The 26,377-nt window shown below is 39.0% G+C and overlaps 1 protein-coding gene and 1 non-coding gene across 26 annotated transcripts in view; both read right to left on the bottom strand.

Moving 5' to 3' along the window:
* The window catches only part of RIMS1 (regulating synaptic membrane exocytosis 1), a 244,073-nt gene that overhangs the window by 73,703 nt on the left and 143,993 nt on the right, over positions 1–26,377 (bottom strand). For 20 of the 25 annotated variants that reach the window (XM_070292523.1, XM_069599446.2, XM_069599470.1 and 17 more), the window contains one exon: positions 612–847. In XM_070292523.1, the coding sequence (XP_070148624.1) occupies positions 612–847 (236 nt within the window). The remainder of the gene's footprint in view (positions 1–611; positions 848–26,377) is intronic. The other 5 variants (XM_069599471.1, XM_069599467.1, XM_069599449.1 and 2 more) reach the window with 1 other exon arrangement.
* TRNAC-GCA (transfer RNA cysteine (anticodon GCA)) lies at positions 16,583–16,654 on the bottom strand. The gene has a single exon. It is a non-coding gene; the product is annotated as a tRNA-Cys (tRNA).

A 26,377-nucleotide genomic window follows, 5' to 3' on the forward strand; every position in this document is an offset into this window, starting at 1 on the left:
TTCTACATACCTTGTGGACATCAAGCTTTTAAGATTTATAAGAAGTAGAAGATGTTTGAAACTCAAATTTGTATTGAAACATTATTCTTTGCATGAATACACTGACCCATTTCTTTTCTAAAGTAAAAATAACTGCTAGATTTTTTACTTGCATTGAAAATACAGCAATCACAGACCAGTTATTACATTCACACACTTTTTCAAGTTGCACAACTAACCTTCTTTTCTATAACAAAATGGAGTTAGTCTAAATTAGAAGTAATTGCATTAAGGAACATTTTGAAAAGGAGAATCCTGTTGCTTTTCTTGCATTTCAAACAATTTGGTTCTTTAATATTTCTTTGCATTTCCTTGCATATTTGTAAACATGGCTTATTTTTTTTTCACTTAAACCAAAACATCTGACTGCTTTAGGGTTGACAAATGATACCCTGTTAGACAGTTGCACAGAAAAGAAGAATAAACTCACACATGGAACAGGTTTCCAGAAACAGAAATAAACATTCTTCGCAAAGAACTGATACACTGTAAAGCCCATCACAAGACACAGCATGAGGATCAACTCTGTCTTTCTAGCAAGAACTTGAGATATTGGAGTTCGTATCACTCACCTGTTTGGCTCAGCTGGGATGTGCTTCTGCTCCTTCGAGACACTATGGCAACCACTTTGGCACTCAGGCTGGACCTCCTCTTCTTCCCACCTGCTCCAACGGTGCCCACAGCTGTGTCCGACTGGCTGCCATCATTATGCTCCAGTGTGTACATCTCTCCGCTCATGCTTGTGCTCTTGGTGATGGCTCTTCCGGAAGTCCCCATCCGTCTGCCTTGCATTTTAGGGGTAAATGAACTATATTTACAAAGTAAAAACATATATGCATCCATAAATTACAGGTCAGCATAACTGAAACTCTAAATCTCATTCATTTTGAAATAATCCAGGCAAAATTCTAGAGTGAAAAGCCAGTTGAGTAGTAGTCCTACAGCTACGAATACTCTTAAGATCACATCACCACTGTCAAATGTTTACTGGATGCAGCTTGAAGCAACAAACATTTCAACACAGAGTCATCTATCAACTCCTGGAAGAGAGGAACAGGAAATGCAACAGAGGCTAGCAACAGGGAAGTAGATGTAACTGATCAATTTTGCCAATAGTTCCTCTGTTACTTTCAGGGAAAAGCTAAAATATTTCAGTCAATGAGATAAGTCCATATGCATTTCTGAGAGAAAAATATTGTTTAAAATGGATACTCTGAATTTGCCATACGACAAGGTTTAAAAAAAAAATGAAAACAGCGTTTGTTTGTGCTGGTTTCTCTTTGGGATTCCAGCTCATGGGCACATCTTTTATTCTCTGAGGCTTAGTGAACCCAGGAAAGGCTGTTAATCTGGCAAACCCCCCAGCCTCTCCCCTTCTCCTTGCTTAGCCCCTCCTGGTCTATCTCCTCCACACAAGTTTTCTCTCATTTTCATCCTTGGAATCTTCAAACCCACAGGTTCCGGGTCCAGATGTCCCCGTTTTCATTCCTTTCTGCAAAACTTACTTGTCTGTGTCCTGAGCTTTTCTCAGTGTATCTGACAAGATCACTGGACTTCATTCCCAAATGAATGAATTTCTGCTCAGGCACCATAGAAGGTTAATGGACAGACTTCTCTACCTGCCCAAGCAAAGGTGTGTCCATGAGCTAGAGTCGAAGGCGGGGCAGAGAGGGCCAGGGGAGTAGGATTCTTTCTGTCTTAACTGTGTTGCTTATGCTTTTCCATTATTGACATAGACTATCCCTTTTTTGGTCCAAAAAATGCCTGTTTGATATCTTTGAAATGGCCCTCTTATTTTATGTGTCCTCAAAATATCTGCAAAAACTGGCTCCCATGACCTTTACCACCATCTGGACTTTCTATTTCTTGTCTGGAAATACTAAAGATATCACTGAATATAGCTTAAATGATGACACTTCTTATACAAGCCAGAACAGACCCTAATATGATGAGAAACAATAAAACAGGAAGCCTTGGTGATCATGTAACATGTCTGTGGTTACACACACAATGAGCATTTCAGCAGAAAGGAAAACTGGTGTGGGGGCTCAGAAGGCAGGGAAAACAGAGGACTGTCTGGACCTTAGGGTCCCTTCAGAGGCTGTGAGCGGACACTGAGACCTGGTTTGACCAGAATAACTGGGAATGGTAAACCCTAGCTGTGTTTCTTGAGTCGGTCCATGCCGACATTCACGTGACAGCATTCAGATATTCATATTGCTTCCCTTTATTCTAATCACCTTTTCATCAAGCCAAATGCTTTTTAAAGCGATTCGCAAACCTGGTAATTTCGCTACGCATGTTATGCAGTCAGTCTCTTTTTACAATCATGAAAAGGACAGTTTTACATATGATCAATTTAACACTGATTTCTGAGAGGTTTATATACCCAACTCTAGTGGACTTCCTTTTCAGATAAATATGATGGCCAATTTATTTCGTGTCCTCACCAATTTGTTTGAATGTATTTCCTAACTCTGTGATCCTGCTCAAGTCCTCTCTTAGTGTCTGGTTTCTCTACTATTTTATTCACACGATTCTGCCGAAGGATATACAGAAATGACAGGATTTGGTCAATTTCACCACTATAATACCCATCTTCAAGCAAACACCTGCGACTGAGAAACCCATAGTTTTTCATCTCTCATCAGTCTCCTCAGCACACTCCCCACAGTGGTTACTGAAATCGTCTTTTCTAGTGATTGTATTTTTACCTTTATTGTAAAGTACAGATAAACCAACACACACCTTTTTTCTCCACATGATTCACCAAAACAGAACCATATCACAACTCTCAAACTGCATTTTAAAAATCACTGCACAAAAGTACTATTGTTAAATTTTAGATGCTGTTATTTAGGTTATAGAGAAGTTTGAAAGAACAGGAAGGTGTTTTCTATAATAGTTCTATTATAAAAATGTATCCAATGAATGACAAAGATTCACAAATTTTTCTTGGATATTTAATTACAGCAATGAAATGTTCTACGATGGCAACAAATAAAAATTCTGAAAAAAATCAGATAAATCTGTGCAGTAAACAATTACCATTTTTTGGTGGGGGGTGATTTAAGAAGTTATGTTAAAAGTAAGTTTATGAATAAGTAAGACATTTTTTTTCCTCAAAAAATAAAATATTTTGTTTAGGGGCTCAAAAATCATTATTATGTGATCTGAATAGTTTCCTGAAGAATCTAGAGCATCATATGTTCAATGGAACGTGTTAGAGCATTTTCAATTCTGTTGGCTAACTGAAGGGAGAGGCGTGGAGCTGGGTCTAACCAGCCAGATCAATTAAACCAAAGGAAACGTCAGAGTCTTAGCACAGATTTACCTCTGTTGGCCTGTTTCTCCTTTATTCTGCTTCCATCATCCAAAAACTGATTCCTGTCCTGTAGATGTGCCTGAGTCCTTCAAGATGCCCTAAGGGGCTTTTGCCTTATAAAGCTTTTTGGGGGTCTCTGTCAAGCACCGACTACTGCCTCCCACCCCTGTATTTTATATTTTGTACCAGTCACAGTACGACTTGGATACTTAATATCAGCGCACACTAAACATTTGCAGCATTCCTCCCATTGCTGAGTAAGGGAAGTTCGTTCCTTTGCTCAGCTGTGTCTGACTCCTTGCAGTTCCATGAACTGTAGCCCGCCAAGCTCCTCTGCCAACAGAATTTTCCAGGCAAGAACACGGGAGAGGGTTGCCTTTTCTTCCTGCAAGGGATCTTCCCAACCCAGGGATCAAACTGTGTCTCCTGTATTGGTAGGTGGATTCTTTACCCACCTGGGAAGCCCCTAAATTGAAACTGAATAAGTGAGTTCTCACTATACAAACAGGCTGACACAACCCATCTTTAAAGATCAAACAAACAAAAACCCCTCCTTCCTTCTTTGGAAGACCTTCCCTAGCTACTGACCTTGTGCTGAAACCTCTGGGCTGTATGTCCTCTCTCTATATATTCTCTCCTAAACTAAGCAAAACCAGGCTCTGTCACCAGCATTTCATCCATACTGCCTTTTCCTTTCATCAAAGTCAAAAAATGACTCCACATGGCAAAATCCTACTATTTTTCAGTCCTCATCCTTCTGACATCTTCATACATTGTGTATTAGACAAAGCATTTGATGTCTGTTGATCCTGGGACACTCTGGTCTCATAGGTTTTCCCACCTTGTGCCTCCTGGCAAGACCCTCATTCTCTTTCATCACTAAAACCGGAGTTCTTGACCCCTGCTCCCCACACTGTAACTTCGGGAGACCGACTCTCTAGGTGTCTCAGCTGGCTCCAAGTTTTACTTTCTTCTATGTTCTGCCAATTTTCATGGCTTTTTCCCACCTCATTGCAGGCCTTGACTCTGAATTTATGTACCTTTCTTGTGAACTGCTGGGGTTTGTCTGAAAAGACTCTCAAAAATGTATTCAACCCAATGAAAAAACTGCTTTTCCTAGCACATTACATTAAGAGCATGCCACTTACCCAGTTTCTCAGAGTGATACCTGCCTCCTACCTGTTAAGAAAGGAAAAATCTAAACTTGGAAATGAGATTCGGAAAACAAAACAAAACTGCTTTACCTCTTAATGCCATGTTTAAGGATTATCTCCTAAGAACCTCAAGGGCATAAAAGCATCTGACTCTCTGAGGGAATGGAATATTTATTGACTTATTACTTACTCTTATAATACTTATGGTTCAAAATTGTTACAACTCTGTAAAAGATGCTATGAAGATGGGTCCCAAAGAGTGGGACATGACTAGGTGACTGAACAATAAAAAAGATGTTAACTTGAAAAGAACTTATAAGGAGCAAATGATCACTACCTGGTAGTGAGGATAACTCCAAAGAATAGGGTTTTATTGACCTAGAGAACATGATCCAGTTGGGATCAAACTGGACAATGCTCCAGCATTCTCTTTTTTTTTCCCCAATGACTATATATTTGTGTCTATATGCATGTCATCTGAGGAACCAGTTTGTCTCTCTGTTGGTTTGCTCACTAATGAGTTAAAATTTTGACATTTCCTATATATTTTTCTGACAACTGTTTTAAATTTGGGGATTATGTTTCAAGAGTGTCAGAGATCCTGTATAAACGCCCAGATGGACATCTGCTGGACCTCTGGGCAGGGCGCCCCGTGAATGCTGAGCCCAGTGATGGCTTTTTCTGGCTTCTGAATTCAATATCAAGAGACAAGAGAACGTTGCTTTCAATTTCTGTTTTGTTTTCTTAACTCTGGCCTTGTTTTGTTTGCTGCTGGTTCTGCTTCCTGGTGAATCTGGCTCTTCTTTTGCTTTGTCTGTGGCCAGTGGCAGCAACAACAGAGGGTCTGTCTACAGATGAAATCGGGTCGATAGAAAAATCTCAGAGGTGTATTGAGAGCTGGGTGGCAGATGACAGAAAATCTGGTTTTTCTGTCTGTTAGTGAGCTACAAAAGTTCATATCATTCAAGAAAATGTCCATAATAAAGAATAGCCCTTCCTGTTCTGGGATTAGGTTTCTGTGTCCATTTCCATCTATGTCAAGTGGTAGGATTGTAACTACTAGTTTTCTTTGCATGTTAAAAAAAACAGTCTTTTCAATTAGTGAAAGAAGTCTCTCACTTTCTGTACCCTAGGAATGCTGATCTGGGCAGACAGATATCAACTGAACAGAGCTCCTGCTCTGATTGATCTATGTGGACATAGTTCTCATGCAGTTAACTAAAGAATTTCCAGGGGGAAAAAAGAAACTGAACTTCTAATACTGTGAAAATGCTTCTCTTTCAAGAAAAAGCCATTTTTAAGAAATGGATGACTCAAAAGAATTTTAATATAAGAATCTGAATCCACAATCAAAGTGAATTATTTGAGATAGCAAACAAGTTTGATAAATTTGGCTTAAAAGAAGCTCTATGAAAACCATGATGAGAGGTCACTTTGTAAGCACAGGACAGCTACAGCAAAAAGGGGATGCTAACAGGCGCTGACGAGAATCTGAAGAAACTGGACGCCTCATACACAGCTGGTGGCAGTGTAAAATGATGCAGTCATTTTGGAAATAGTTTGGCAGTTTAGTTAAACAAAGCTTAGAGTTAAATTAAACTTTGAGTTGCCATGGTACTCAGTAATTTCATTCCTAGATAATCCATGAAAGTGAAGTCCCTCAGTCGGGTCCGACTCTTTGCGACCCCATGGACTGTAGCCTGCCAGGTTCCTCCATCCATGGGATTCTCCAGGCAAGAATACTGGAGTGGGCTGCCATTTCCTTCTCCGGGGGATCTTCCCAACCCAGGGATTGAACCCGGGTCTCCCTCACTGCAGGCAGATGCTTTAACCTCTGAGCCACCAGGGAAGCTCGTGAGAGATACATCCATGAGAGAATTGAAAACATATCCAAACACGGACATAGGAACATTCAGATCAGCATTATTCATAACACTTTAAAAAAGGAAACAACCCAAATGTCTATCAAATTATGAATGGAAACATGTGTTTTATCCATACCATGGAATATTATTACTCATAAAAATGAATGGCACATGTTACACAGTTGGAAACATTATACTACATGAAAGAAGTCAGCTACCAAAGGTTACATTCTATATGGGTGCATGTGTGCTAAGTCGCTTCAGTCATGTCTGACTCCGTGTGGCCCTATGGACTGTAGCCCACCAGGCTCCTCTGTCCTTGGGATTCTCCAGGCAAGAATACTGCAGTGGGTTGTCATGTCCTCCTCCAGGGGATCTTCCTAACCCAGGGACCGAACCGGCACCTCTTACATCTCCTGCATTGGCAGGCAGGTTCTTTACCACTAGCGCCACATGGGAAGCTCACATACTGTATAATTCCATCTAAATTAAATGCCAAATCAAGAGACAAATGTAGATAAGTGATCACCACGGGCTAGAAGAACAGGGCGAGGGGTATATGCCAAGAGTTATGGGTTTCTTTGGGAGATGAAAAAAATGTTCTCAAGTTACATAGTGGTGATGGTTGCATAGCTAATTGTGAATATACTAAAACTACTGAACTGTGCTATATGTACCATAATCCCAAACTCCTAATTTATTCCTCCCCCTTTCCCTTCAGTAACCGTAAGTTTATTTTCTATGTCTGTTAGTTTGTTTCTGTTTTACAAATAAGTACACCTGTACTTTTAAATTTCATATATAAGATGATAAGTGATATTTGTCTTTCTCTGACTTCACTTAGTATGATAATCTGTAGTTCCATCCATGTTATTGCAAATGGCATTGCTTTCATTCTTTTTTATGGCTGAGTAATCCTGTGTGTTATATATATATATATATATGTGTGTGTGTGTGTGTGTGTGTGTATATATATATACACACACACACACACACACACCCCATATTTTATTTATCCATTCCTCTGTCAATAGATATCTAGCTTGTTTCCTGTCTTGCTTACTGTAAACAGTGCTGCTATGAACACTGTAGAGGTGCATGTATCTTTTTTTTTTACATGTATCTTTTTGAATTAGAGTTTTTTTCTTCTCTAGATATATGTCCAGAGTGGGACTGATGGGTCATATGGTAGTTCTATTTTTAGGTTTTAAGGAACTTCCATACTCTTCTCCATGTGGTTGTACCAATTAACATTCCCACCAACAGTGTGGGAGAGTTCTCCTTTTTTCCACATCCTTTTCAACATTTATTATTTACAGACTTTTGGCTGATGGCCATTCTGACTGGTGTGAGGGGGGTACCACTTTGTAGTTTTAATTTGCATTTCTCTGATAGTTAATGACTTTGAGCATCTTTTCATGTGTCTTTTGGCATCTATATGTCTTCTTGGGAGAAATATCTTTAGGTCTTCTGCCCATTTTTGATTGGGTTGTTTGTAGGATGTTTATTATATGTGCTGCTACTTGCTAGGCTGCAAAATTGCTTGTATATGATGGACAAACTGTTATGCTCAATTCTCTACCTCCAGATTTTCTCTATCAAATAGAAGCTGAGGTTAAAAGTTGATAAATGGGAAGTAAATCTAAAACAGAGGGGATGTATGTATACATATAACTCATTCAATCTGCTGTACAGCAGAAACTAATACAACATTACGAAGTTAACTATACTCCATTAAAATTTTTAAAAGTTGCAATTAGTACAGATGGTTCCTTTTAGACTATAAAAAGTGACAGAAATATACAACATATTCAAGATAATAGATGTGTTTTTATTTATTAAATAAAGTAAGGAAATAATTTCTTACAGTAAAATACCTGAAATATAAATAAGGATAGTGAAAACCAGAAAGTGGGTGAATTTATTAAACTGTAGGAGGCTTGAAGAAAGTAAATTATTTACTCTGGTTTATTGTAGTTGTAAACAGTAAGTCGAAAGTGAAACAAAAAAACAGAACTTTAACTAACTAGCTCTATTTAATGGAGATCTTCATAATATAGTAAGAAAGATCTATGAACCATTTACTGACAAATATTACATTAATGCAAGATTAGAATTGGGTTTTCTGTTAAAATGAATAATCTATATGCACTTAATCAAATCGATAGGACTTCCCTGGTGGTTTAGCAGTAAAGAAACTACCTGTAATGAAAGAGATGCGGGTTTGATCCCTGGGTCAGGAAGATCCCCTGGAGAAGGAAATGGTAACCCACTCCTGTGTTTTTGGCTGAGAAATCCACGGACAGAGGAGTCTGGCAGTTCATGGGGTCACAAAAGAGTTGGACACAACTTAGTGGCCAAACAAATCAAATCAATTATGTTCAATATTAAGACACATCAAATTTTATGTATTTTGAGAAAGAAAAATGCCATCAATTGTAAAATATATATGGAATTCATATATGGTATAGTACATACCAGTGTGCACTGTACTAATAGAACCAATGAAATTACGGTAGTAGGCAATGTAGAAACTCATTTCAATCAAGTGTTTTTTTAAAGGCTGATAAAATGAACCTGGAACCCTGTGAGTTCACTTTCCCTAAGTCGACAAAAAGACTTTGCATTACCTATAGACATCCCAGAGATCAATCACATAAGGAACCCAACCTGTACCTCTCATTGTCATACTCTGGTTCCTTATTCTAATATAAGATGACTGGCATGTAATTTCAGAACAGAATGAAAAAAAAAAATGGGCCTGATACAGCTTCTCATTTTCAGAAAGTAAGGCAACTTTTAAGAAAAGCTTATGAGACACTATGTAACGACGATTTCCACTCTTAATAATAAATTTAGCCTAAAAATAATTATAATCAATTTCTGTATCTTGGACACAACAGAAGAAGGTAGAAGACTACCATGACTCTACCGGAAGGCCAAAAAAGGATAAGTAATTTGAGGCATATGAAAAGATGGCTATAATACATACAAATTCACTGTATGTTTTCAAATATGCAGAAGTCTCCTCAAATTATTTGAGTCCTACACTTGTTTGGATCAATATACAAGTTGTTAATGATGAATGGTCAACACAAAAGGAATTTGCTGATCAAGAAACGCCCAGGCATCTCGCTCATAATTTCTAGGAGTTAAAATTCTGGGACTGATAACAGGCCAGTGTCAAATTCCATATAAGCATATCTACTGGACCTATTTTGACAGCAGTATCACTTTAGAACCAAGGGATGTGCTCAGGTTAGATCGCTATTTACATCTGATCCCTCAGATAGACCTTTTGAAGTAGTTGTGTCTGCGTAATTCTTACTGCATTTCACTCACACACAACTGGATTTATCTATGAGCCTATAAATACTCTTTGTATTGAGGGCTTACATATTATTGATCGATTCATATTCATTCGGTTTATTTCTAATTAGCTTACCTACTTAGAATTATTCTTAGGCATTTCATGTTTCTAATTATACTGTATTGATGTATTTTATAAATTTCATGTCTTAATGTTTGTTGCTGGCACATAAAAACACAACAGATTTGTTACTCTTGTTGTTACTGTTATTACTGCTAACTCTCTCCCATATGTTGTTACTGTTACTTTTATTCTTACTACCCATCCCATGTGTTCCCTATTTCTTCCTCCAGTTTACTCCCAACCGGGGACTTTTTCCTTCCACATGAAGGGTAGGTTGGCTGGTGATGAATTCTTAGAAATTTCATCCATTCATCCTTGCACTATCTGAAGGATATTTTCACTGGGCAACATGTACCACGGAGAAGGCAATGGCAACCCACTCCAGTGTTCTTGTCTGGAGAATCCCAGGGACGGGGGAGCCTGGTGGGCTGCCGCCTATGAGGTCGCACAGAGTCGGACACGACTGAAACGACTTAGCAGCAGCAGCAGCAGTATGTACCAAGCATAAACAGTAGGTTTTTCTGATGTTTTTCTTTTTTCCTCCAGCATTCTTCTTTTCAGTCATTCCATGGGTTTGGGGCTTTGATAACATCTGCTGAATTTCCAGCCAAAGTCTCACTGTTTCTTTCCTGAACATAATATCTTTCTCCCCTCCCCAGGATTATTTTAAGAAAAATCATTTTTAGTTCTCAGCACACAGATCATAATATTGCTAGGTTTGTTTTTCTCTCCCTCTATCCTGAGACTATGAATGGCTGTTGGATTTACAATGTAATGTATCACTACTACAACGTAATATTTCACTACTTTGGCAAAGTTCTCAGCCAGCCCTCCAGGACTCAGGTCTTGCTTCTGCCACTGCTCTCCTCCTGGGACTCGGTTACACTCTTCAGGCCCCCTTTCCATCTTGTTCCACTTCTGACTTGTTCTTCAGCTTCTCTTTGCTCTCGTGTGAATGTATATACTTTCCACAGACATGGTCACTAACTCTCAGTCCTGCTGTTTTTAATATGCCATTAAACCCACCTATTAAATGTACTGTTAGGGTTTTTTGGGGGGGCATTTTTATTGTCACCCTGCTCATATTGATCCAAACAAGTGTAGGACTCAAATAATTTGTCACCCTGCTTATTTAACTGATATGCGGAGTACATCATGAGAAGCACTGGGCTGGATGAAGCACAAGCTGGAATCATGATTGCCAGGAGAAATATCAATAACCTCAGATGTGCAGATGACACGATCTTTATGGAAAAAAGTGAAGAAGAACTAAAAAGCTTCTCGATGAAAGTGAAAGAGGACAGCGAAAAAGTTTGCTTAAAGCTCAACATTCAGAAAACTAAGATCATGTCATCCGGTCCCACCACATCATGGCAAATAGATGGAGAAACAGTGGAAACAGTTGCTGACTTTATTTTTTGGGGCTCCAAAATCACTGCAGATGGTGATTGCAGCCATGAAATTAAAAGATGCTTACTCCTTGGAAGGAAAGTTATGACCAACCTAGGCAGCATATTAAAAAGCAGAGACATTACTTTGTCAACAAAGGTTTGTCTAGCCAAGGCTATGGTTTTTCCAGTAGTCATGTATGGATGTGAGAGTTGGACTACAAAGAAAGCTGAGTGCTGAAGAATTGATGCTTTTAAACTGTGGTGTTGGAGAAGACTCTTGAGAGTCCCTTGGACTGCAAGGAGATCCAACCAGTCCATTCTAAAGGAGATCAGTCCTGAGTGTTCATTGGAAGGACTGATGCTGAAGCTGAAACTCCAATAATTTGGCCACCTGATGCGAAGAACTGACTCATTTGAAAAGACTCTGATGCTGGGAAATATTGAGGGAAGGAGAAGAAGGGGATGCCAGAGGATGAGATGGTTGGACGGCATCACCAACTCAATGGACATGAGTTTGAGTGAACTCCGGGAGTTGGTGATGGACAGGGAGGCGTGGCGTGCTGCAGTTCATGGGGTCACAGAGAGTTGGACACGACTGAGCAACTGAACTGAACTGAACTGAATAATTGTGTCACTGGATTGCAAAGTCCCTCCAGAGGAAAAGAGGTCCATGTGGCACTACTTTGTGTCCTTCTCTTCTTTCAAGGGTTGCAGCCCCTCCAGTTACTTTCTCTGCTATATTGCTTATAAGCGCTGTCAAATTGTTTTTTATCTGTTCGTCTGTTTTGGTTTAGTTTTTGCAACTTTGTGGGAGAGATATCCATCTGATACCAGCTACTCTGTCACACCTGCAACTGCACAGGCTGTGTCCACTCCTTACTTTCGAATAAGTTTAGAGTCGTCAGGACTAGTGGTGGTGTCAACATCTCCACTTGGTGAGTAATGAAGAAGTATGCGTTATAGGGCTGCAGCGATTCATTTCTTTGCAAACTACACTGAGTAGTCTTTTCCAACTTGCTTCTATTCACAGTTCCCTGACAGGCTATATGTGACAGACAGCCTGGCAGACCAGCAAGGCTTCTCCTCTGAGCAGATGTCAGCTGCTCCTCTGAGGTATGAAACACTGCTTCAGGATGTCCCAGGTCTAGAAGTTCTCTAATTCCCACAGATCTGAGTATACATTTTCATTAGGCTTTTTAAGGCTGTGTCATTTAGAGAACTCGACATTCAGTAGCTGAATAAGTCAGCATCTACTCTTGGTATTTCTCCTCCTTTTAGTACAGATTTCACTGAATTTGAAAGCTATTTTCTGTAGTTTATAATTTAAGGATGCTGTTGTCTCCTAGTTTCATAGTAGATAAAAGTTTTAGTCTTCTTACAAAATTTGGGTAGCTTTCAGTTGGCAATTAGAGACGAATAAAAATATCTATCCTCTTCAATCTGCAGTCTGTGATCAGGAGTTCTGTTTAGGAAGTAAAATTGATTGTATTACTCGATGACTGACTTGAACACAAGTTCTTTATGAGAGGGATTAAGTCTCCCAAAGGTAATCACTGGTTTCTGGAGGTGGGAGGAATGAAAAAATCTCAGGTAACACACTAGTTGGGTCCTGCAAGAGGCCACAGTGTATCAAGACAAACACAGAGTACCTGTGAGGTTAAAATGTCATGTGGGGAGGTCTTTAGGGAAAGAACATCCAGAAGTCTAGTGGGGGCTGATAATGCTACAAAGAAAGTGTTAGAAAGAGGACTGGGAAGAGTTAAAACTAGGGAAGCTTCCAACTTTTTGATTTGGGAACTAGGTGGTTAATGAGGTAGAAAGAGTATACTTATTGTGTTCAAATACTACATAAATCAATCATTTGTTTATTATTTATTCTAAGAAACATTAAAGGACCTTAGTGATTATAAATAATGAACTAACTATATACACATGTATTTCCAGTCTATCATAAATTCAATCAAATATACATGTTTGTGTACACACACACACACTGTTCAACAAAAGCTGGTGTGTGTACAATATTCAGTAAATACTGAAAATTAGAAAATAAAAGGGAGCCTTCCTACATTGTTGGTGGGAACGCGGCCACTATGGAGAACAGTACGGCTGTTGAAGAGAACCACCATACGATCTATGAATCCCACTCCAGAGGAAACCATAATTCAAAACAATACAGGCACTTCAGTGTTCCTTGCAGCACTGTCTGCAATATCCAAGACATGGAAGCAACCCAGGTGTCCATCCACAGATGAATGGATAAAGAAAATGCGGTACATATATGCAATGGAATGTTACTCAGTCATAAAAAATGAAATTTTGCCAATTTTAACAATATGGCTGCAAGTAGAAATGATCATTTTAAGTGAAGTAAGTCAGAGAAAGACAAATATTATATGATATAATTTATGTGGAATCCAAAAAGTGATACAAATGAACTTATTTACAAAATAGAAATAGACTCACAGATAAAGAAAAACTTACTGTTACCAAAATGGAAAGCAGGTAGCGAAGGGATAAAGTATGAGTCTGGATTAACAAACACACACTAAGATAGATAAACAACAAAGATCAACTATAAAGCAAAGGAATCTATATTCAATATCTCACAATAACCTATAATGGAAATGAATAGGAAAAAATGCATACATGTATACGTGTTTGTATATACATACATACATAGATACACACACATACATGCATATATACACACATACCCATATATACGTACACACATATATATGTGTGAGTGCATGCATGCTAAGTGGCTTGAGTCGTGTCCAGCTCTTTGCGACTCTATGGAATGTAGCCCTCCAGGCTCCTCTGTCCATGGGATTCTCCAGGTAAGAATACTAGAGCGGGTTGCCATGCCCTCTTCTAGGAGATCTTCCTGACCCAGGGATCAAAACCATGTCTCTGATGTCTCCTGCTTTGGCAGGTGTGTTCTTCACCACTAGTGCCACATGGAAACCATTCCCCTCATATACATACATGTACGTGCATATATATATATACACACACACACACACATACATATAAATGTAACTGAATCACATTGCTGTATACCTGAAACATAGCAAATCAAACTAAAGTAAAAAAAAAAAAGTAAAAAAATAAATACTTTCTCATATCATGTATGAACCATGAAATAGTATAAACGAGTCACAAAATGATAAAGTCAGAAAGCTGAAGATGGACACACAAGCGATTTCATGATATAACTGCTGTTTTAGTTTACAAAGGAACAAAGATCACCAATTATTTTGGATGATGCAAATAACTTAGAAAACATTTCCACTAATTATGGGAAGCTAGTGCATAAGGTCTTCTGAGAATCCTTCAAGGTCTAGGGTTTTTGAGTCACTAAACTGGGTATGTTCTATGCATTCAGTCAGTGAGTGCTGATTATACCAATTTCATTATTGTGTCTGCGTTTTATGATGCCCTGGTTGAAATCAGGTAATCAGATTTAAAAATGAGTAAAGAAATGTAGCTCTAAGTGATTATTGTCTTAAAAAATGATAATGTAAAAAAAAAAGCCTTTACAATTTTTACCATATTGTTTTATTTTATTTTTTATTTATTTTTTTAATTTTAAAATCTTTAATTCTTACATGCAAGTGTAGTATGAAATCTGTTAAGTATGTATGCTAAAGCAATGAATTTGAAAATAAAATATATTATTTTACATAGTCTGTATCATACTGTGTAAAGCTATTGTGCTAAAAAGCAATCCCAAGCACTTCTTTTACTTCATACACCAAGTGCATGATTCATAAGTAAAATATGCAGTAGGAAAAAAGACCATCTAAGCTCAACATAGACCTAGGAGTCTGCAAGTTTCTTTTTTCTTTGAAATAGAATTTTTTCCTAATGTATCATACCAAAGACTTGCAACATAATAGACAAACCACTGGCCAAATTATGATACTATCTGAATTAAAAATACTTAATAGCTAAAGAATTAGAACTGAATCTCATATTTTAATTTTTTTCCTCCAGATCATAGCACTAGAAATTATTGTGTCACATTTGGTCTAACATATGCTTTAAAGGCAGTGATACTTCCTCTTTATATTTAATGATATAAGTCTTGAATTAATAAAACAAATCCTAGTAAAACTGCTCTATTGGAAGGGTAAAGCTCAGAGCCCTGCTATCTGAGTCTCCTCTTCTTATCCTTTAATATGCCTGTTTCAAACCTGTATGTGGCAATTTGCAGACAGTTAATGTCCATTAGAATACCAACAGTCCAGGGGCATGACTCTGAAAATGTCCACACTAATGAAATTGGACTTCTCCAAGCCAACATACATTCATTCAGCTCATCATAAAGCCCAGTCAAGTGGAAAACTTAAATATTAACAATCACAATCCGGATAATAAAAAAAAAAGAAAGGTGTTGTGTCATACGTTATGTAGTAATCTGACCTGCGAGAGATGTAAGAATAACTTTTCAAAGACAAAGAAACTCACTGAATTCTTGACATTTGTGTGCAGTAGCTGAGTTATAAACATGCAGCACAGCTACCCTTCATTCTGTTCCCTCACAGTCCTGAGAGGCAGGAGTGGCAGGTTGAGTCTCGTTTCTCAGACGCATATATGCATCCTAATATTACATGTATACTATGAGTTGGTTTTGCTTTGCACCATATAATTGGCATCAAGTATGGTACCTCCATATAACAGGCACTCAATAAATGACTGGAAAGGGATGAATGAGTGAATGAATGAATGGCTAAACAGAAAAGTAAAGTCAGCTCTACAGAACTAGTGCACATGGTGAAGTCCTCAATACTGGTTAGTGATAGTATCAAAGCAGATATAGACAGAGAGACAGATAGATAGACTGACAGATAGATAGATATAGACAGATGCTAGAGAGATAGATGCTAGAGACAGATGACAGGTAGATAGACAGATAATCGAGATAGATAGACAGTAGATAGTGTCTGCATGTACTTTCAGTTCTTTATTTAGTCTGCATATACTATCTATTTAGTACATTGTGCGTGCTAAGTGCCATCAGTCGTGTGTGACTCTTTGGAACCTTATGGACTGTAGCCTGCCAGGCTCCTCTGTCCATGGAATTCTCCAGGCAAGAATACTGGAGTAGGTTGCCATGCCCTCCTCCAGGGGCTCTTCCTGACCCAGGGATCAAAGCCAAGTCTCTTAAGTTTCTGGCATTGGCAGGCAGGTTCCTCACCATTAGTGCCACCTGGGAAGCCCATTAGTACTTTGAAGTGAAGTGAAGTCACTCAGTCGTGTCCACCTCTTTGCAACCCCATGGACTGTAGCCCGCCAGGCTCCTCTGTCCATGGGATTCTCCAGGCAAGAATACTGGAGTGGGCTGTCATTTCCTTCTCCAGGGGATCTTCCCAACCCAGGGATCGAACCTGGGCCTCCTGCATTGCAGGCAGACGCTTTATCCTCTGAGCCACCAGGGAAGCAAATAATCATCTTACTTCCCCTTTTTCACACCCTTCTGAATCCCTCAACTTCCTCACACATGCTCTTGCTATGTTTCCAAGTGTCCTTTTTCATACCTGAGATGCAAACCTGACCACTTTTCTGGAACTAGGAACTTACATTAGATAAACCCATACATAAGTAACTGATACAATTAACTATAAACTAACATTATAAGTGTGATAACACAACTAAATATTTTTTAATATTTAATGTTATTAAATAATATTATTTAATATATGGCAAATAATGCTAAAATTATATATATAGCATTCACTTTATATCACTAAAGTAAACGTAAATATTAAGAATTTCTTATAGCTTTATCTTTTCTATGTTTTGACAAAATAAAATCAAGACTTTATGCACAGACACAGAAACATATGGACCAGATTCAGTTAAAAGTTTAATAAGAAAATGAAACTTGAAAGTGTTTTGAAAGTAAGGATGAATCTTTCTGCAATGATTTGATCTGTAATGGCTGACATCTGTTCCCTTCAGAATCCCGGCTTCCTAATGACCTGGTAGGATTTATGTGTGTGATTCCATTCACTCTGACTAGAATCTGACACTAGAGGGTCCATGAACCCAGTCCCACTCTAAAGCGAGCAACAACCAAGATGCAGGAGGTCAGTGGCATCTACACACTATGGAGAACTCTGCCCACAAGAGCGATCTTCCTTAAGTTCAATGAAACACACTCTTTCAGAAAATTCTTCAATTTGGGTAAGACCTTCTCCTTACACTCATTTTCAGTCATGAAACGTAACACCTCTTTATATATGTCCACTCTGACCATAGAACTACAAGATCTAGATAAGCTGCAGTCCCCATCAGCTTTCTGTCCCAATTTCCTGCAAGTTTTCTCCAGACCTTAACTTTGGACTTCAGACCAAAGATCTCGGTGGCTGTCTCCAGGTTTCCGCCCAGAGTCACAAACGACACCACTGACAAAAGGCCGGGAAGCCACGACTGATTCTGCTCTGGACAGGATGCAGTCTGGGTGAAGACTTGGTGCTCTCTCATGCAAGTCAGGGGCTTGGGGAAGAGGCTCACTTCAGTATTTCCAAGAACCTACAGAGACAATTTGATTATACTCTTCGCAGCCAAAAATGGAGAAGCTCTATACAGTCAACAAAAACAAGACCAGAAGCAGACTGTGGCTCAGATCATGAGTTGCTTATCGCCAAATTCAGACTTACATTGAAGAAAGTAGAGAAAACCACTAGACCATTCAGATATGACCTTAATCAAATCCTTTATGATTATACAGTAGAAGTGAGAAATAGATTTAAGGGACTAGATCTGATAGATAGAGTGCCTGATGAATTATGGATGGAGGTTTGTGACATTGTACACGAGACAGGGATCAAGACCATCCTCACGGAAAAGAAATGCAAAAAAGCAAAATGGCTGTTTGGGGAGGCCTTACAAATAGCTGTGAAAAGAAGAGAGGTGAAAAGCAAAGGAGAAAAGGAAAGATATAAGTATCTGAATGCAGAGTTCCAAAGAATAGCAAGAAGAGATAAGAAAGCTTTCTTCAGCAAGCAATGCAAAGAAATAGAGGAAAACAACAGAATGGGAAAGACTAGAGATCTCTTCAAGAAAATTAGAGATACCAAGGGAATATTTCATGCAAAGATGGGCTCGATAAAGGACAGAAATGGTATGGACCTAACAGAAGCAGAAGATATTAAGAAGAGGTGGCAAGAATACACAGAACTGTACAAAAAACATCTTCACGACCAAGATAATCACGACGGTGTGATCACTCACCTAGAGCCAGACATCCTGGAATGTGAAGTCAAGTGGGCCTTAGAAAGCATCACTACGAACAAAGCTAGTGGAGGTGATGAAATTCCAGTTGAGCTACTTCAAATCCTGAAAGATGGTGCTGTGAAAATGCTGCACTCAATATGCCAGCAAAGTTGGAAAACTCAGCAGTGGCCACAGGAGTGGAAAAGGTCAGTTTTCATTCCAATCCCAAAGAAAGACAATGTCAAAGAATGCTCAAAGTACTACACAATTGCACTCATCTCATACGCTAGTAAAGTAATGCTCAAAATTCTCCAAGCCAGGCTTCAGCAACACGTGAATGGTGAACTTCTAGATGTTCAAGCTGGTTTTACAAAAGGCAGAGGAACCAGAGATCAAATTGCCAACTTCTGCTGTATCAGATGTTGAAAAAGCAACAGAGTTCCAGAAAAACATCTATTTCTGCTTTATTGACTATGCCAAAGCCTTTGACTGTGTGGATCACAATAAACTGGAAAACTCTGAAAGAGATAGGAATACCAGACCACCTGACCTGCCTCTTGAGAAACCAATAGGCAGGTCAGCAAGGAACAGTTAGAACTGGACATGGAACAACAGACTGGTTCCATATAGGAAAAGGGGTACGTCAAGGCTGTATATTGTCACCCTGCTTATTTAATTTCTATGCAGAGTGCATCATGAGAAATGCTGGGCTGAAAGAAGCACAAGCTGGAATCAAGATTGCAGGGAGAAATATCAGTAACCCCAGATATGCAAATGACACCACCCTTAAGGCAGAAAGTGAAGAGGAACTATAAAGCCTCTTGATGAAAGTGAAAGTGGAGAGCGAAAAAGTTGGCTTAAAGCTCAACATTCAGAAAACGAAGATAATGGCATCTGGTCCCATCACTTCATGGGAAATAGATGGGGAAACAGTGGAAACAGTGTCAGACTTTATTTTGGGGGGCTCCATAATCACTGCAGATGGTGACTGCAGTCATGAAAGTAAAAGACGCTTATTCCTTGGAAGAAAACTTATAACCAACCTAGGAACATATCTCAACATAATAAAAGCTATTATGACCAACCCACAGCAAACATTATCCTCAATGGTGAAAAACTGAAAGCATTTCCCCTAAAGTCAGGAACAAGACAAGGGTGCCCACTTTCACCACTACTATTCAACATAATTCTGGAAGTTTTTGCCACAGCAATCAGAGCAGAAAAAGAAATAAAAGGAATCCAAATTGGAAAAGAAGTAAAACTCTCACTGTTTGCAGATGGCATGATCCTCTACATAGAAAACCCCAAAGACTCTACCAGAAAATTACTAGAGCTAATCAATGAATATAGTAAAGTTGCAGGATATAAAATCAACACACAGAAATCCCTTGCATACCTATACACTAATAATGAGAAAGTAGAAAAAGAAATTAAGGACACAATTCCATTCACCATTGCAACGAAAAGAATAAAATACTTAGGAATATATCTACCTAAAGAAACTAAAGACCTATATATAGAAAACTATAAAACACTGGTGAAAGAAACCAAAGAGGACACTAATAGATGGAGAAATATACCATGTTCATGGATCGGAAGAATCAATATAGTGAAAGTGAGCATACTACCCAAAGCAATCTACAGATTCAATGCAATCACTATCAAGCTACCAGTGGTATTTTTCACAGAGCTAGAACAAATAATTTCACAATTTGTATGGAAATACAAAAAACCTTGAATAGCCAAAGCAACACTGAGAAAGAAGAATGGAACTGGAAGAATCAACCTGCCTGACTTCAGGCTCTACTACAAAGCCACAGTCATCAAGACAGTATGGTACTGGCACAAAGACAGAAATACAGATCAATGGAACAAAATAGAAAGCCCAGAGATAAATCCACACATCTATGGACACCTTATCTTCAACAAAGGAGGCAAGAATATACAATGGATTAAAGACAATCTCTTTAACAAGTGGTGCTGGGACAACTGGTCAACCACTTGTAAAAGAATGAAACTAGAACACTTTCTAACACCGCACACAAAAATAAACTCAAAATGGATTAAAGATCTAAATGTAAGACCAGAAACTATAAAACTCCTAGAGGAGAACATAGGCAAAACAGTCTCTGACATAAATCACAGCAGGATCCTCTATGACCTACCTCCCAGAATATTGGAAATAAAAGCAAAAATAAACAAAGGGGACCTAATTAAAATTAAAAGCTTCTGCACAACAAAGGAAACTATAAGCAAGGTGCAAAGACAGCCTTCTGAATGGGAGACAATAATAGCAAATGAAGCAACTGGCAAACAACTAATCTCAAAAATATACAAGCAACTCCTGCAGCTCAATTCCAGAAAAATAAACAACCCAATCAAAAAATGGGCCAAGGAACTAAATAGACATTTCTCCAAAGAAGACATACAGATGGCTAACAAACACATGAAAACATGCTCAACATCACTTATTATCAGATAAATGCAAATCAAAACCACAATAAGGTACCATTTCATGCCAGTCCGAATGGCTGCGATCCAAAAGTCTACAAGCAATAATGCTGGAGAGGGTGTGGAGAAAAAGGAACCCTCTTACACTGTTCGTGGGAATGCAAACTAATACAGCCATTATGGAGAACAGTGTGGAGATTTCTTAAAAAACTGGAAATAGAACTGACTTATGACCCAGCATTCCCACTGCTGGGCATACACACCGAGGAAACCAGAATTGAAAGGGGCACATGTACCCCAATGTTCATCGCAGCACTGTTTATCATAGCCAGGACATGGAAGCAACCTAGATGTCCATCAGCAGATGAATGGATAAGAAAGCTGTGGTACATATACACAATGAAGTATTACTCAGCCATTAAAAAGAATACATTTGAATCAGTTCTAATGAGGTGGATGAAATTGGAACCTATTATACAGAGTGAAGTAAACCAGAAAGAAAAACACCAATACAGTATACTGACGAATATATATGGAAGTTAGAAAGGTGGTAATGATAACTCCGTATGTGGGACAGCAAAAGAGACGCAAATGTATAGAACAGTCTTTTGGACTCTGCGGGAAAAGGAGAGGGATGATTTGGGAGAATGGCATTGAAACATGTATAATATCATAGGAGACACGAATCACCAGTCTAGGTTCGATGCAGGATACAAGATGTTTGGGGCTGGTGCACTGGGATGACCTAGAGGGATGGTATGGGGAGGGAGGTGAGAGGAGGGGTTCAGGATTGGGAACACATGTACACCCATGGCACATTCATGTTCATGTATGGCAAAACCAATACAGTATTGTAAAGTAAAAATAAATAAATAAATAAATAAATAAATAAATAAATATATTAAATCTGGAAAATAAATAAATAAATTAAATAAAGTAAAAAAATAAAAAAGAAAAGCAGAGACATTACTTTGACAACAAAGGTCCGTCTAGTCAAGGCTATGTTTTTTCCTGTGGTCATGTATGGATGTGAGAGTTAGACTGTGAAGAAAGCTGAGTGCCAAGGAGCTGATGGTTTTGAACTGCGGTGTTGGAGAAGACTCTTGAGAGTCCCTTGGACTGCAAAGAGATCCAACCAGTCCATTCTGAAGGAGATCAGCCCTGGGATTTCTTTGGAGGGAATGATGCTAAAGCTGAAACTCCAGTACTTATGCCACCTCATGCGAAGAGTTGATTCACTGGAAAAGACTCTGATGCTGGGATGGATTGTGGGCAGGAGGAGAAGGGGACAACAGAGGATGAGATGGCTGGACTGCATCACTGACTCGATGGACGTGAATCTGAGTCCGGGAGTTGGTGATGGACATGGAGGTCTGGTATGCTGCGATTCACGGGGTCACAAAGAGTTGGACACGACTGAGTGACTGAACTGAACTGAACAGAGACAACTGTAGGCTTCCCTGGTGGCTCAGAGGGTAAAGAATCTGCCTGCAATGCATGAGACCCAGGTTCAATCCCTGGGTCAGGAAGATCCTGTGGAGAAGGAAATGGCAACCCACTCCAGTATTCTTGCCTGGAAAATCCCTTGGACAGAGGAGCCTGGTGGGCTACAGTCCATGGGGTCGCAAAGAGGCAGATCCAACTGAGGACTAACACGTTCTACACACACTTTCTTCAGAGACAACTGGACACCTGTACAAACTCACACACCTCCATCTGGGGTTTTTCAGCCTCATTCATTGCAGTGTAGGGACCTCAGAGGAAAAGAGGGATTATTATACAGAAACCTCAAGATGCAAAGCTCCAGAGTTTGTCAGATTTCTGGTCTGTCCCTAAGGCTACAGGCTGGGAAACTTTCTAAATACAGTCTGGGTCTTCATGGGTCTTATCACTGAAGTCATGTTAGCATTGAATTTACTTTTTTTTCCTATTTATGTCTTTTAAAACTTCAATAGTTGTTAAAAGTACGTGTGCAGAGTAAAAAAGAAAAATAACAACCACAAGCCTATAAGCTTCAAGATAATAAGGACCTAGATTTTGTGTTTGTTTGCTTTTTTAAGGAAAGACCTACATTCTAACGACAGTATCATTATTTGCTATTCATGGCCTTGCACACGTTCTTCAAATCTTAGATATCACACTTTCTCATTTCTAAAATAAAGAGAAATGAGGATGACAGCAAATCACCTTTGCCCAAAATTATGCTCAACTGTAAATAAATACTAGCTCCCAGTATTGTCATTACAAGCCTCAGTAATATACTGTCCATGGAATGCTAGTTACTGCGATGCAGTGATTGTTCTTCTCAGGTGTAGTGAAATAATTTTATATCAATCTGTGGGATGTTAACATCATGGCAAATAGATGGGGAAACAGTGGAAACAGTGGAAACAGTGACAGACTTTATTTTCTTGGGATCCAAAATCACTGCAGATGGTGATTGCAGCCATGAAATTAAAAGATGCTTGCTTCTTGGAAGAAAAGCTATGACGAACCGAAACAACATATTAAAAAGCAGAGACATTACTTTCCCAGCAAAGGTCCATCTAGTCAAGGCTATGGTTTCTCCAGTGGTCATATATGGATGTGAGAGTTGGACTATAAAGAAAGCTGAGTGCTGAAGAATTGATGCTTTGGAACTGTGGTGTTGGAGAAGACTCTTGAGAGTCCCTTGGACTGCAAGGAGGTCCAACCAGTCCATCCTAAAGGAAATCACTCCTGAGTATTCACTGGAAGGACTGATGCTGCAGCTGAAACTTGAATACTCTGGCCACCTGATGCGAAGAACTGACTCATTTGAAAAGACCCTGATGCTGGGAAAGATTGAGGGCAGGAGGAGAAAGGGATGCCAGAGGATGAGATGGCTGGATGGCATCACCAACTCACTGGATGTGACTTTGAGTAAACTCCAGAGTTGGTGATGAACAGGGAAGCCTAGCGTGCTGCGGTCCCTGGGGTCTCAAAGAGTTGGACATGACTGACTGACTGAACTGAACTGATGGGATGTTAGAGGTTAAGGATTTTGTTGTCGATTTACTTTGCTTGCTTCCCAGCATCCTGCACTGGTCCTGCTCCCTGGGTGAATACAGGGGCCCCAGGTGTCCGGCAGGCCCAACTTCACGTGCTGGGCTGTCCTGTCACCTCGGCAACAGCTAACCAAAGACCGGCATCTGAGTCCAAAGCAACCTCTAATGGCCTCTTTATTCCAGGATGACAAACAGCTCCCTTAACATATGGCTCTCTCAGGCTCCATCCCTTAAATTCAGACATCCTCGGAGTCTCTCCCTCCATCTGGACCGTAATCTACCTTTTACCCCAGCTCACGTCTCTCTCCCCGTTCTCCGGTTTCCGGGTCTCCTCGGCATCCAAGGGCCCTCTCTCCTTTGGGCCTCCCTCTTTCCCTCTGTTCTTCCCTCTCCCTCTCTCCTTCCCCCCTCCCTCTCCCCTCGCTCTCTCCCACTCTCTCTTTCCGTATCTCCTGGTCCTTAGCGCCTTACTCCCCTCATCTCAGCATTCTGTTTTCCTGGGCCTTAGATCTCACTGCCTGTTCAAGACTCAATTCCCTTTTCCCTGCCCTGGCATTTGCCCTCTTCCTTGGGACAAGATCCTTAGGGCCATAGTGCTTTTTGCTACAATTATTTATTTGTTCCTTTTGTTTTAAACAGTATCCTTTTAAGTGAGTAAACTTTAAAAAATTTTAAGGAAATAGTAGCACATTTAAATAGGAAATTCTATTTCTAGCAAAGTAGTAGATGATACAATCTGAAAAAATCCTTTTCTTCCCCAATACCCAGAACTGACGGGAAAATTACAACAAATACGTCTTAAAATACAAACCCAAGTTCCTAAGAAAGGAAGAGAAATTCTGTGGCCCAAAAACCAAGAGGGCCTGAAAACAGGTTGTTAAGTAAGTATGAATGTCTTGGGAGGTTCTGCCGATGAGAAATTTTGATACTTGAGTCGAGTCCAGGGTCAGGGGAGACTTAGAAGTGAAACCCCGCACGAGTCAAGACGATTGAAGAAAAAGGAAGAATGTGGGTTTTGTCTAAGCCCTATGATACCTTCACTGGTGCCATAGACTTGCTTACATAAATAATACAGTGTAATATAATGTATATATTTCAGGAAGACAGATAATGCTCCCCCAAGGGAAGCTCTACAATGCACCAAAAAATGGTTAGCAGAGAAACAAGAAAAAACATGGGTCATTCTAAAGCATTTAAAAAAACTACATCCAGTAATGCAAGAAAGAAAACAACATATAATTAAAACACTAGACATAAAATATGTAAATGGTGGAGGGATGGTAACAGAACTAAAGTGTACTACAGTCATTTCCCCCCCGCCCTGGGGCCAGCAGAAATAATTGTTATCTTTTAGATTTATTGCTTAATGAAATATATACACTTGAAGCACAAAATTAGGCACTAACATCATGGAAATAATATAATTTCCATAATAATGGAGAATGAAATAAAAACAATTCAATTCATAATCAATCAGGAAAGAGAAAAAATAAGATAATAACAGCTGAAAATATTAAATAAGATAGTAGAAAGAATTCCAAATACCTAAGAAATCAAAATATGTGTAAAAGGATTAGGTAGCTAATTAAATAATACAGATTGCCAAGCAAGAAGGAAAAAAAAAATCTAAATCCAGCTCTATGCTGGTTACAAGAGATATAACTCATATATAACTTATAACCTTTAACAGATAGGTTAAAAGTAAAAGGCTGTGAAAAGTTAGACTGAACATTGGTTTTAAAACTTTTCATGCAAGACAAAATCAACTTAAAGCAAGAAAAAAAATATTAGAGATAAATAGATTCACCACATAAAGACAAAAGGTTAAATCATCTGGCTCTTGATTCTAGCTCTACCGCTTATTGCCAAGCAAAGTCAATATGTTGCTTCTCTTTTTATTTATAAAAAGAGACTATTGGCAGTTACACTACTGGGCGATTACAGCACTCATGATATTGCATGTAAACCATCTATTGGAATATCTGATAATCATAAAACACACTTTACATGTCAGCACCATATTTTTAATACATTAAAAATTATGTATGTATTACACAGTCATGGAAAAATTACAAACTTGACATGTGAAATAACTGAAGTTTGGGAAGCATTGGTTTGGAGTGAAAGGATTCATATCCACTTTAAATTATAGGATAATTGCCATGGAAATATGAAGACTGTCCCAAAGAACAGATATTTAATGTTGACAACCAGAATTCAGACATGGAGACCATAAAAACTATTAGCTGTTCATTTATGTAATACCGCCAGGTTTAAAATCAGCAATCAGTTCTCCAACATGAAGATATAAACATGTAAACACAGTAGGATAAATAGAAACTTCAGAATCTGTTAGAAAATTCCCATTAGAAATATCCTTTTTTGTTTTGGCATAAAAATATAGTAACAAATTGAGGTCCTCTCAGAACAGTCACCCTGCTGTTTGAGAGCGAATAGAATACTACA

This window comes from Ovis canadensis, chromosome 9 (assembly GCF_042477335.2).
Source record: "Ovis canadensis isolate MfBH-ARS-UI-01 breed Bighorn chromosome 9, ARS-UI_OviCan_v2, whole genome shotgun sequence".
Taxonomy (NCBI): domain Eukaryota; kingdom Metazoa; phylum Chordata; class Mammalia; order Artiodactyla; family Bovidae; genus Ovis; species Ovis canadensis.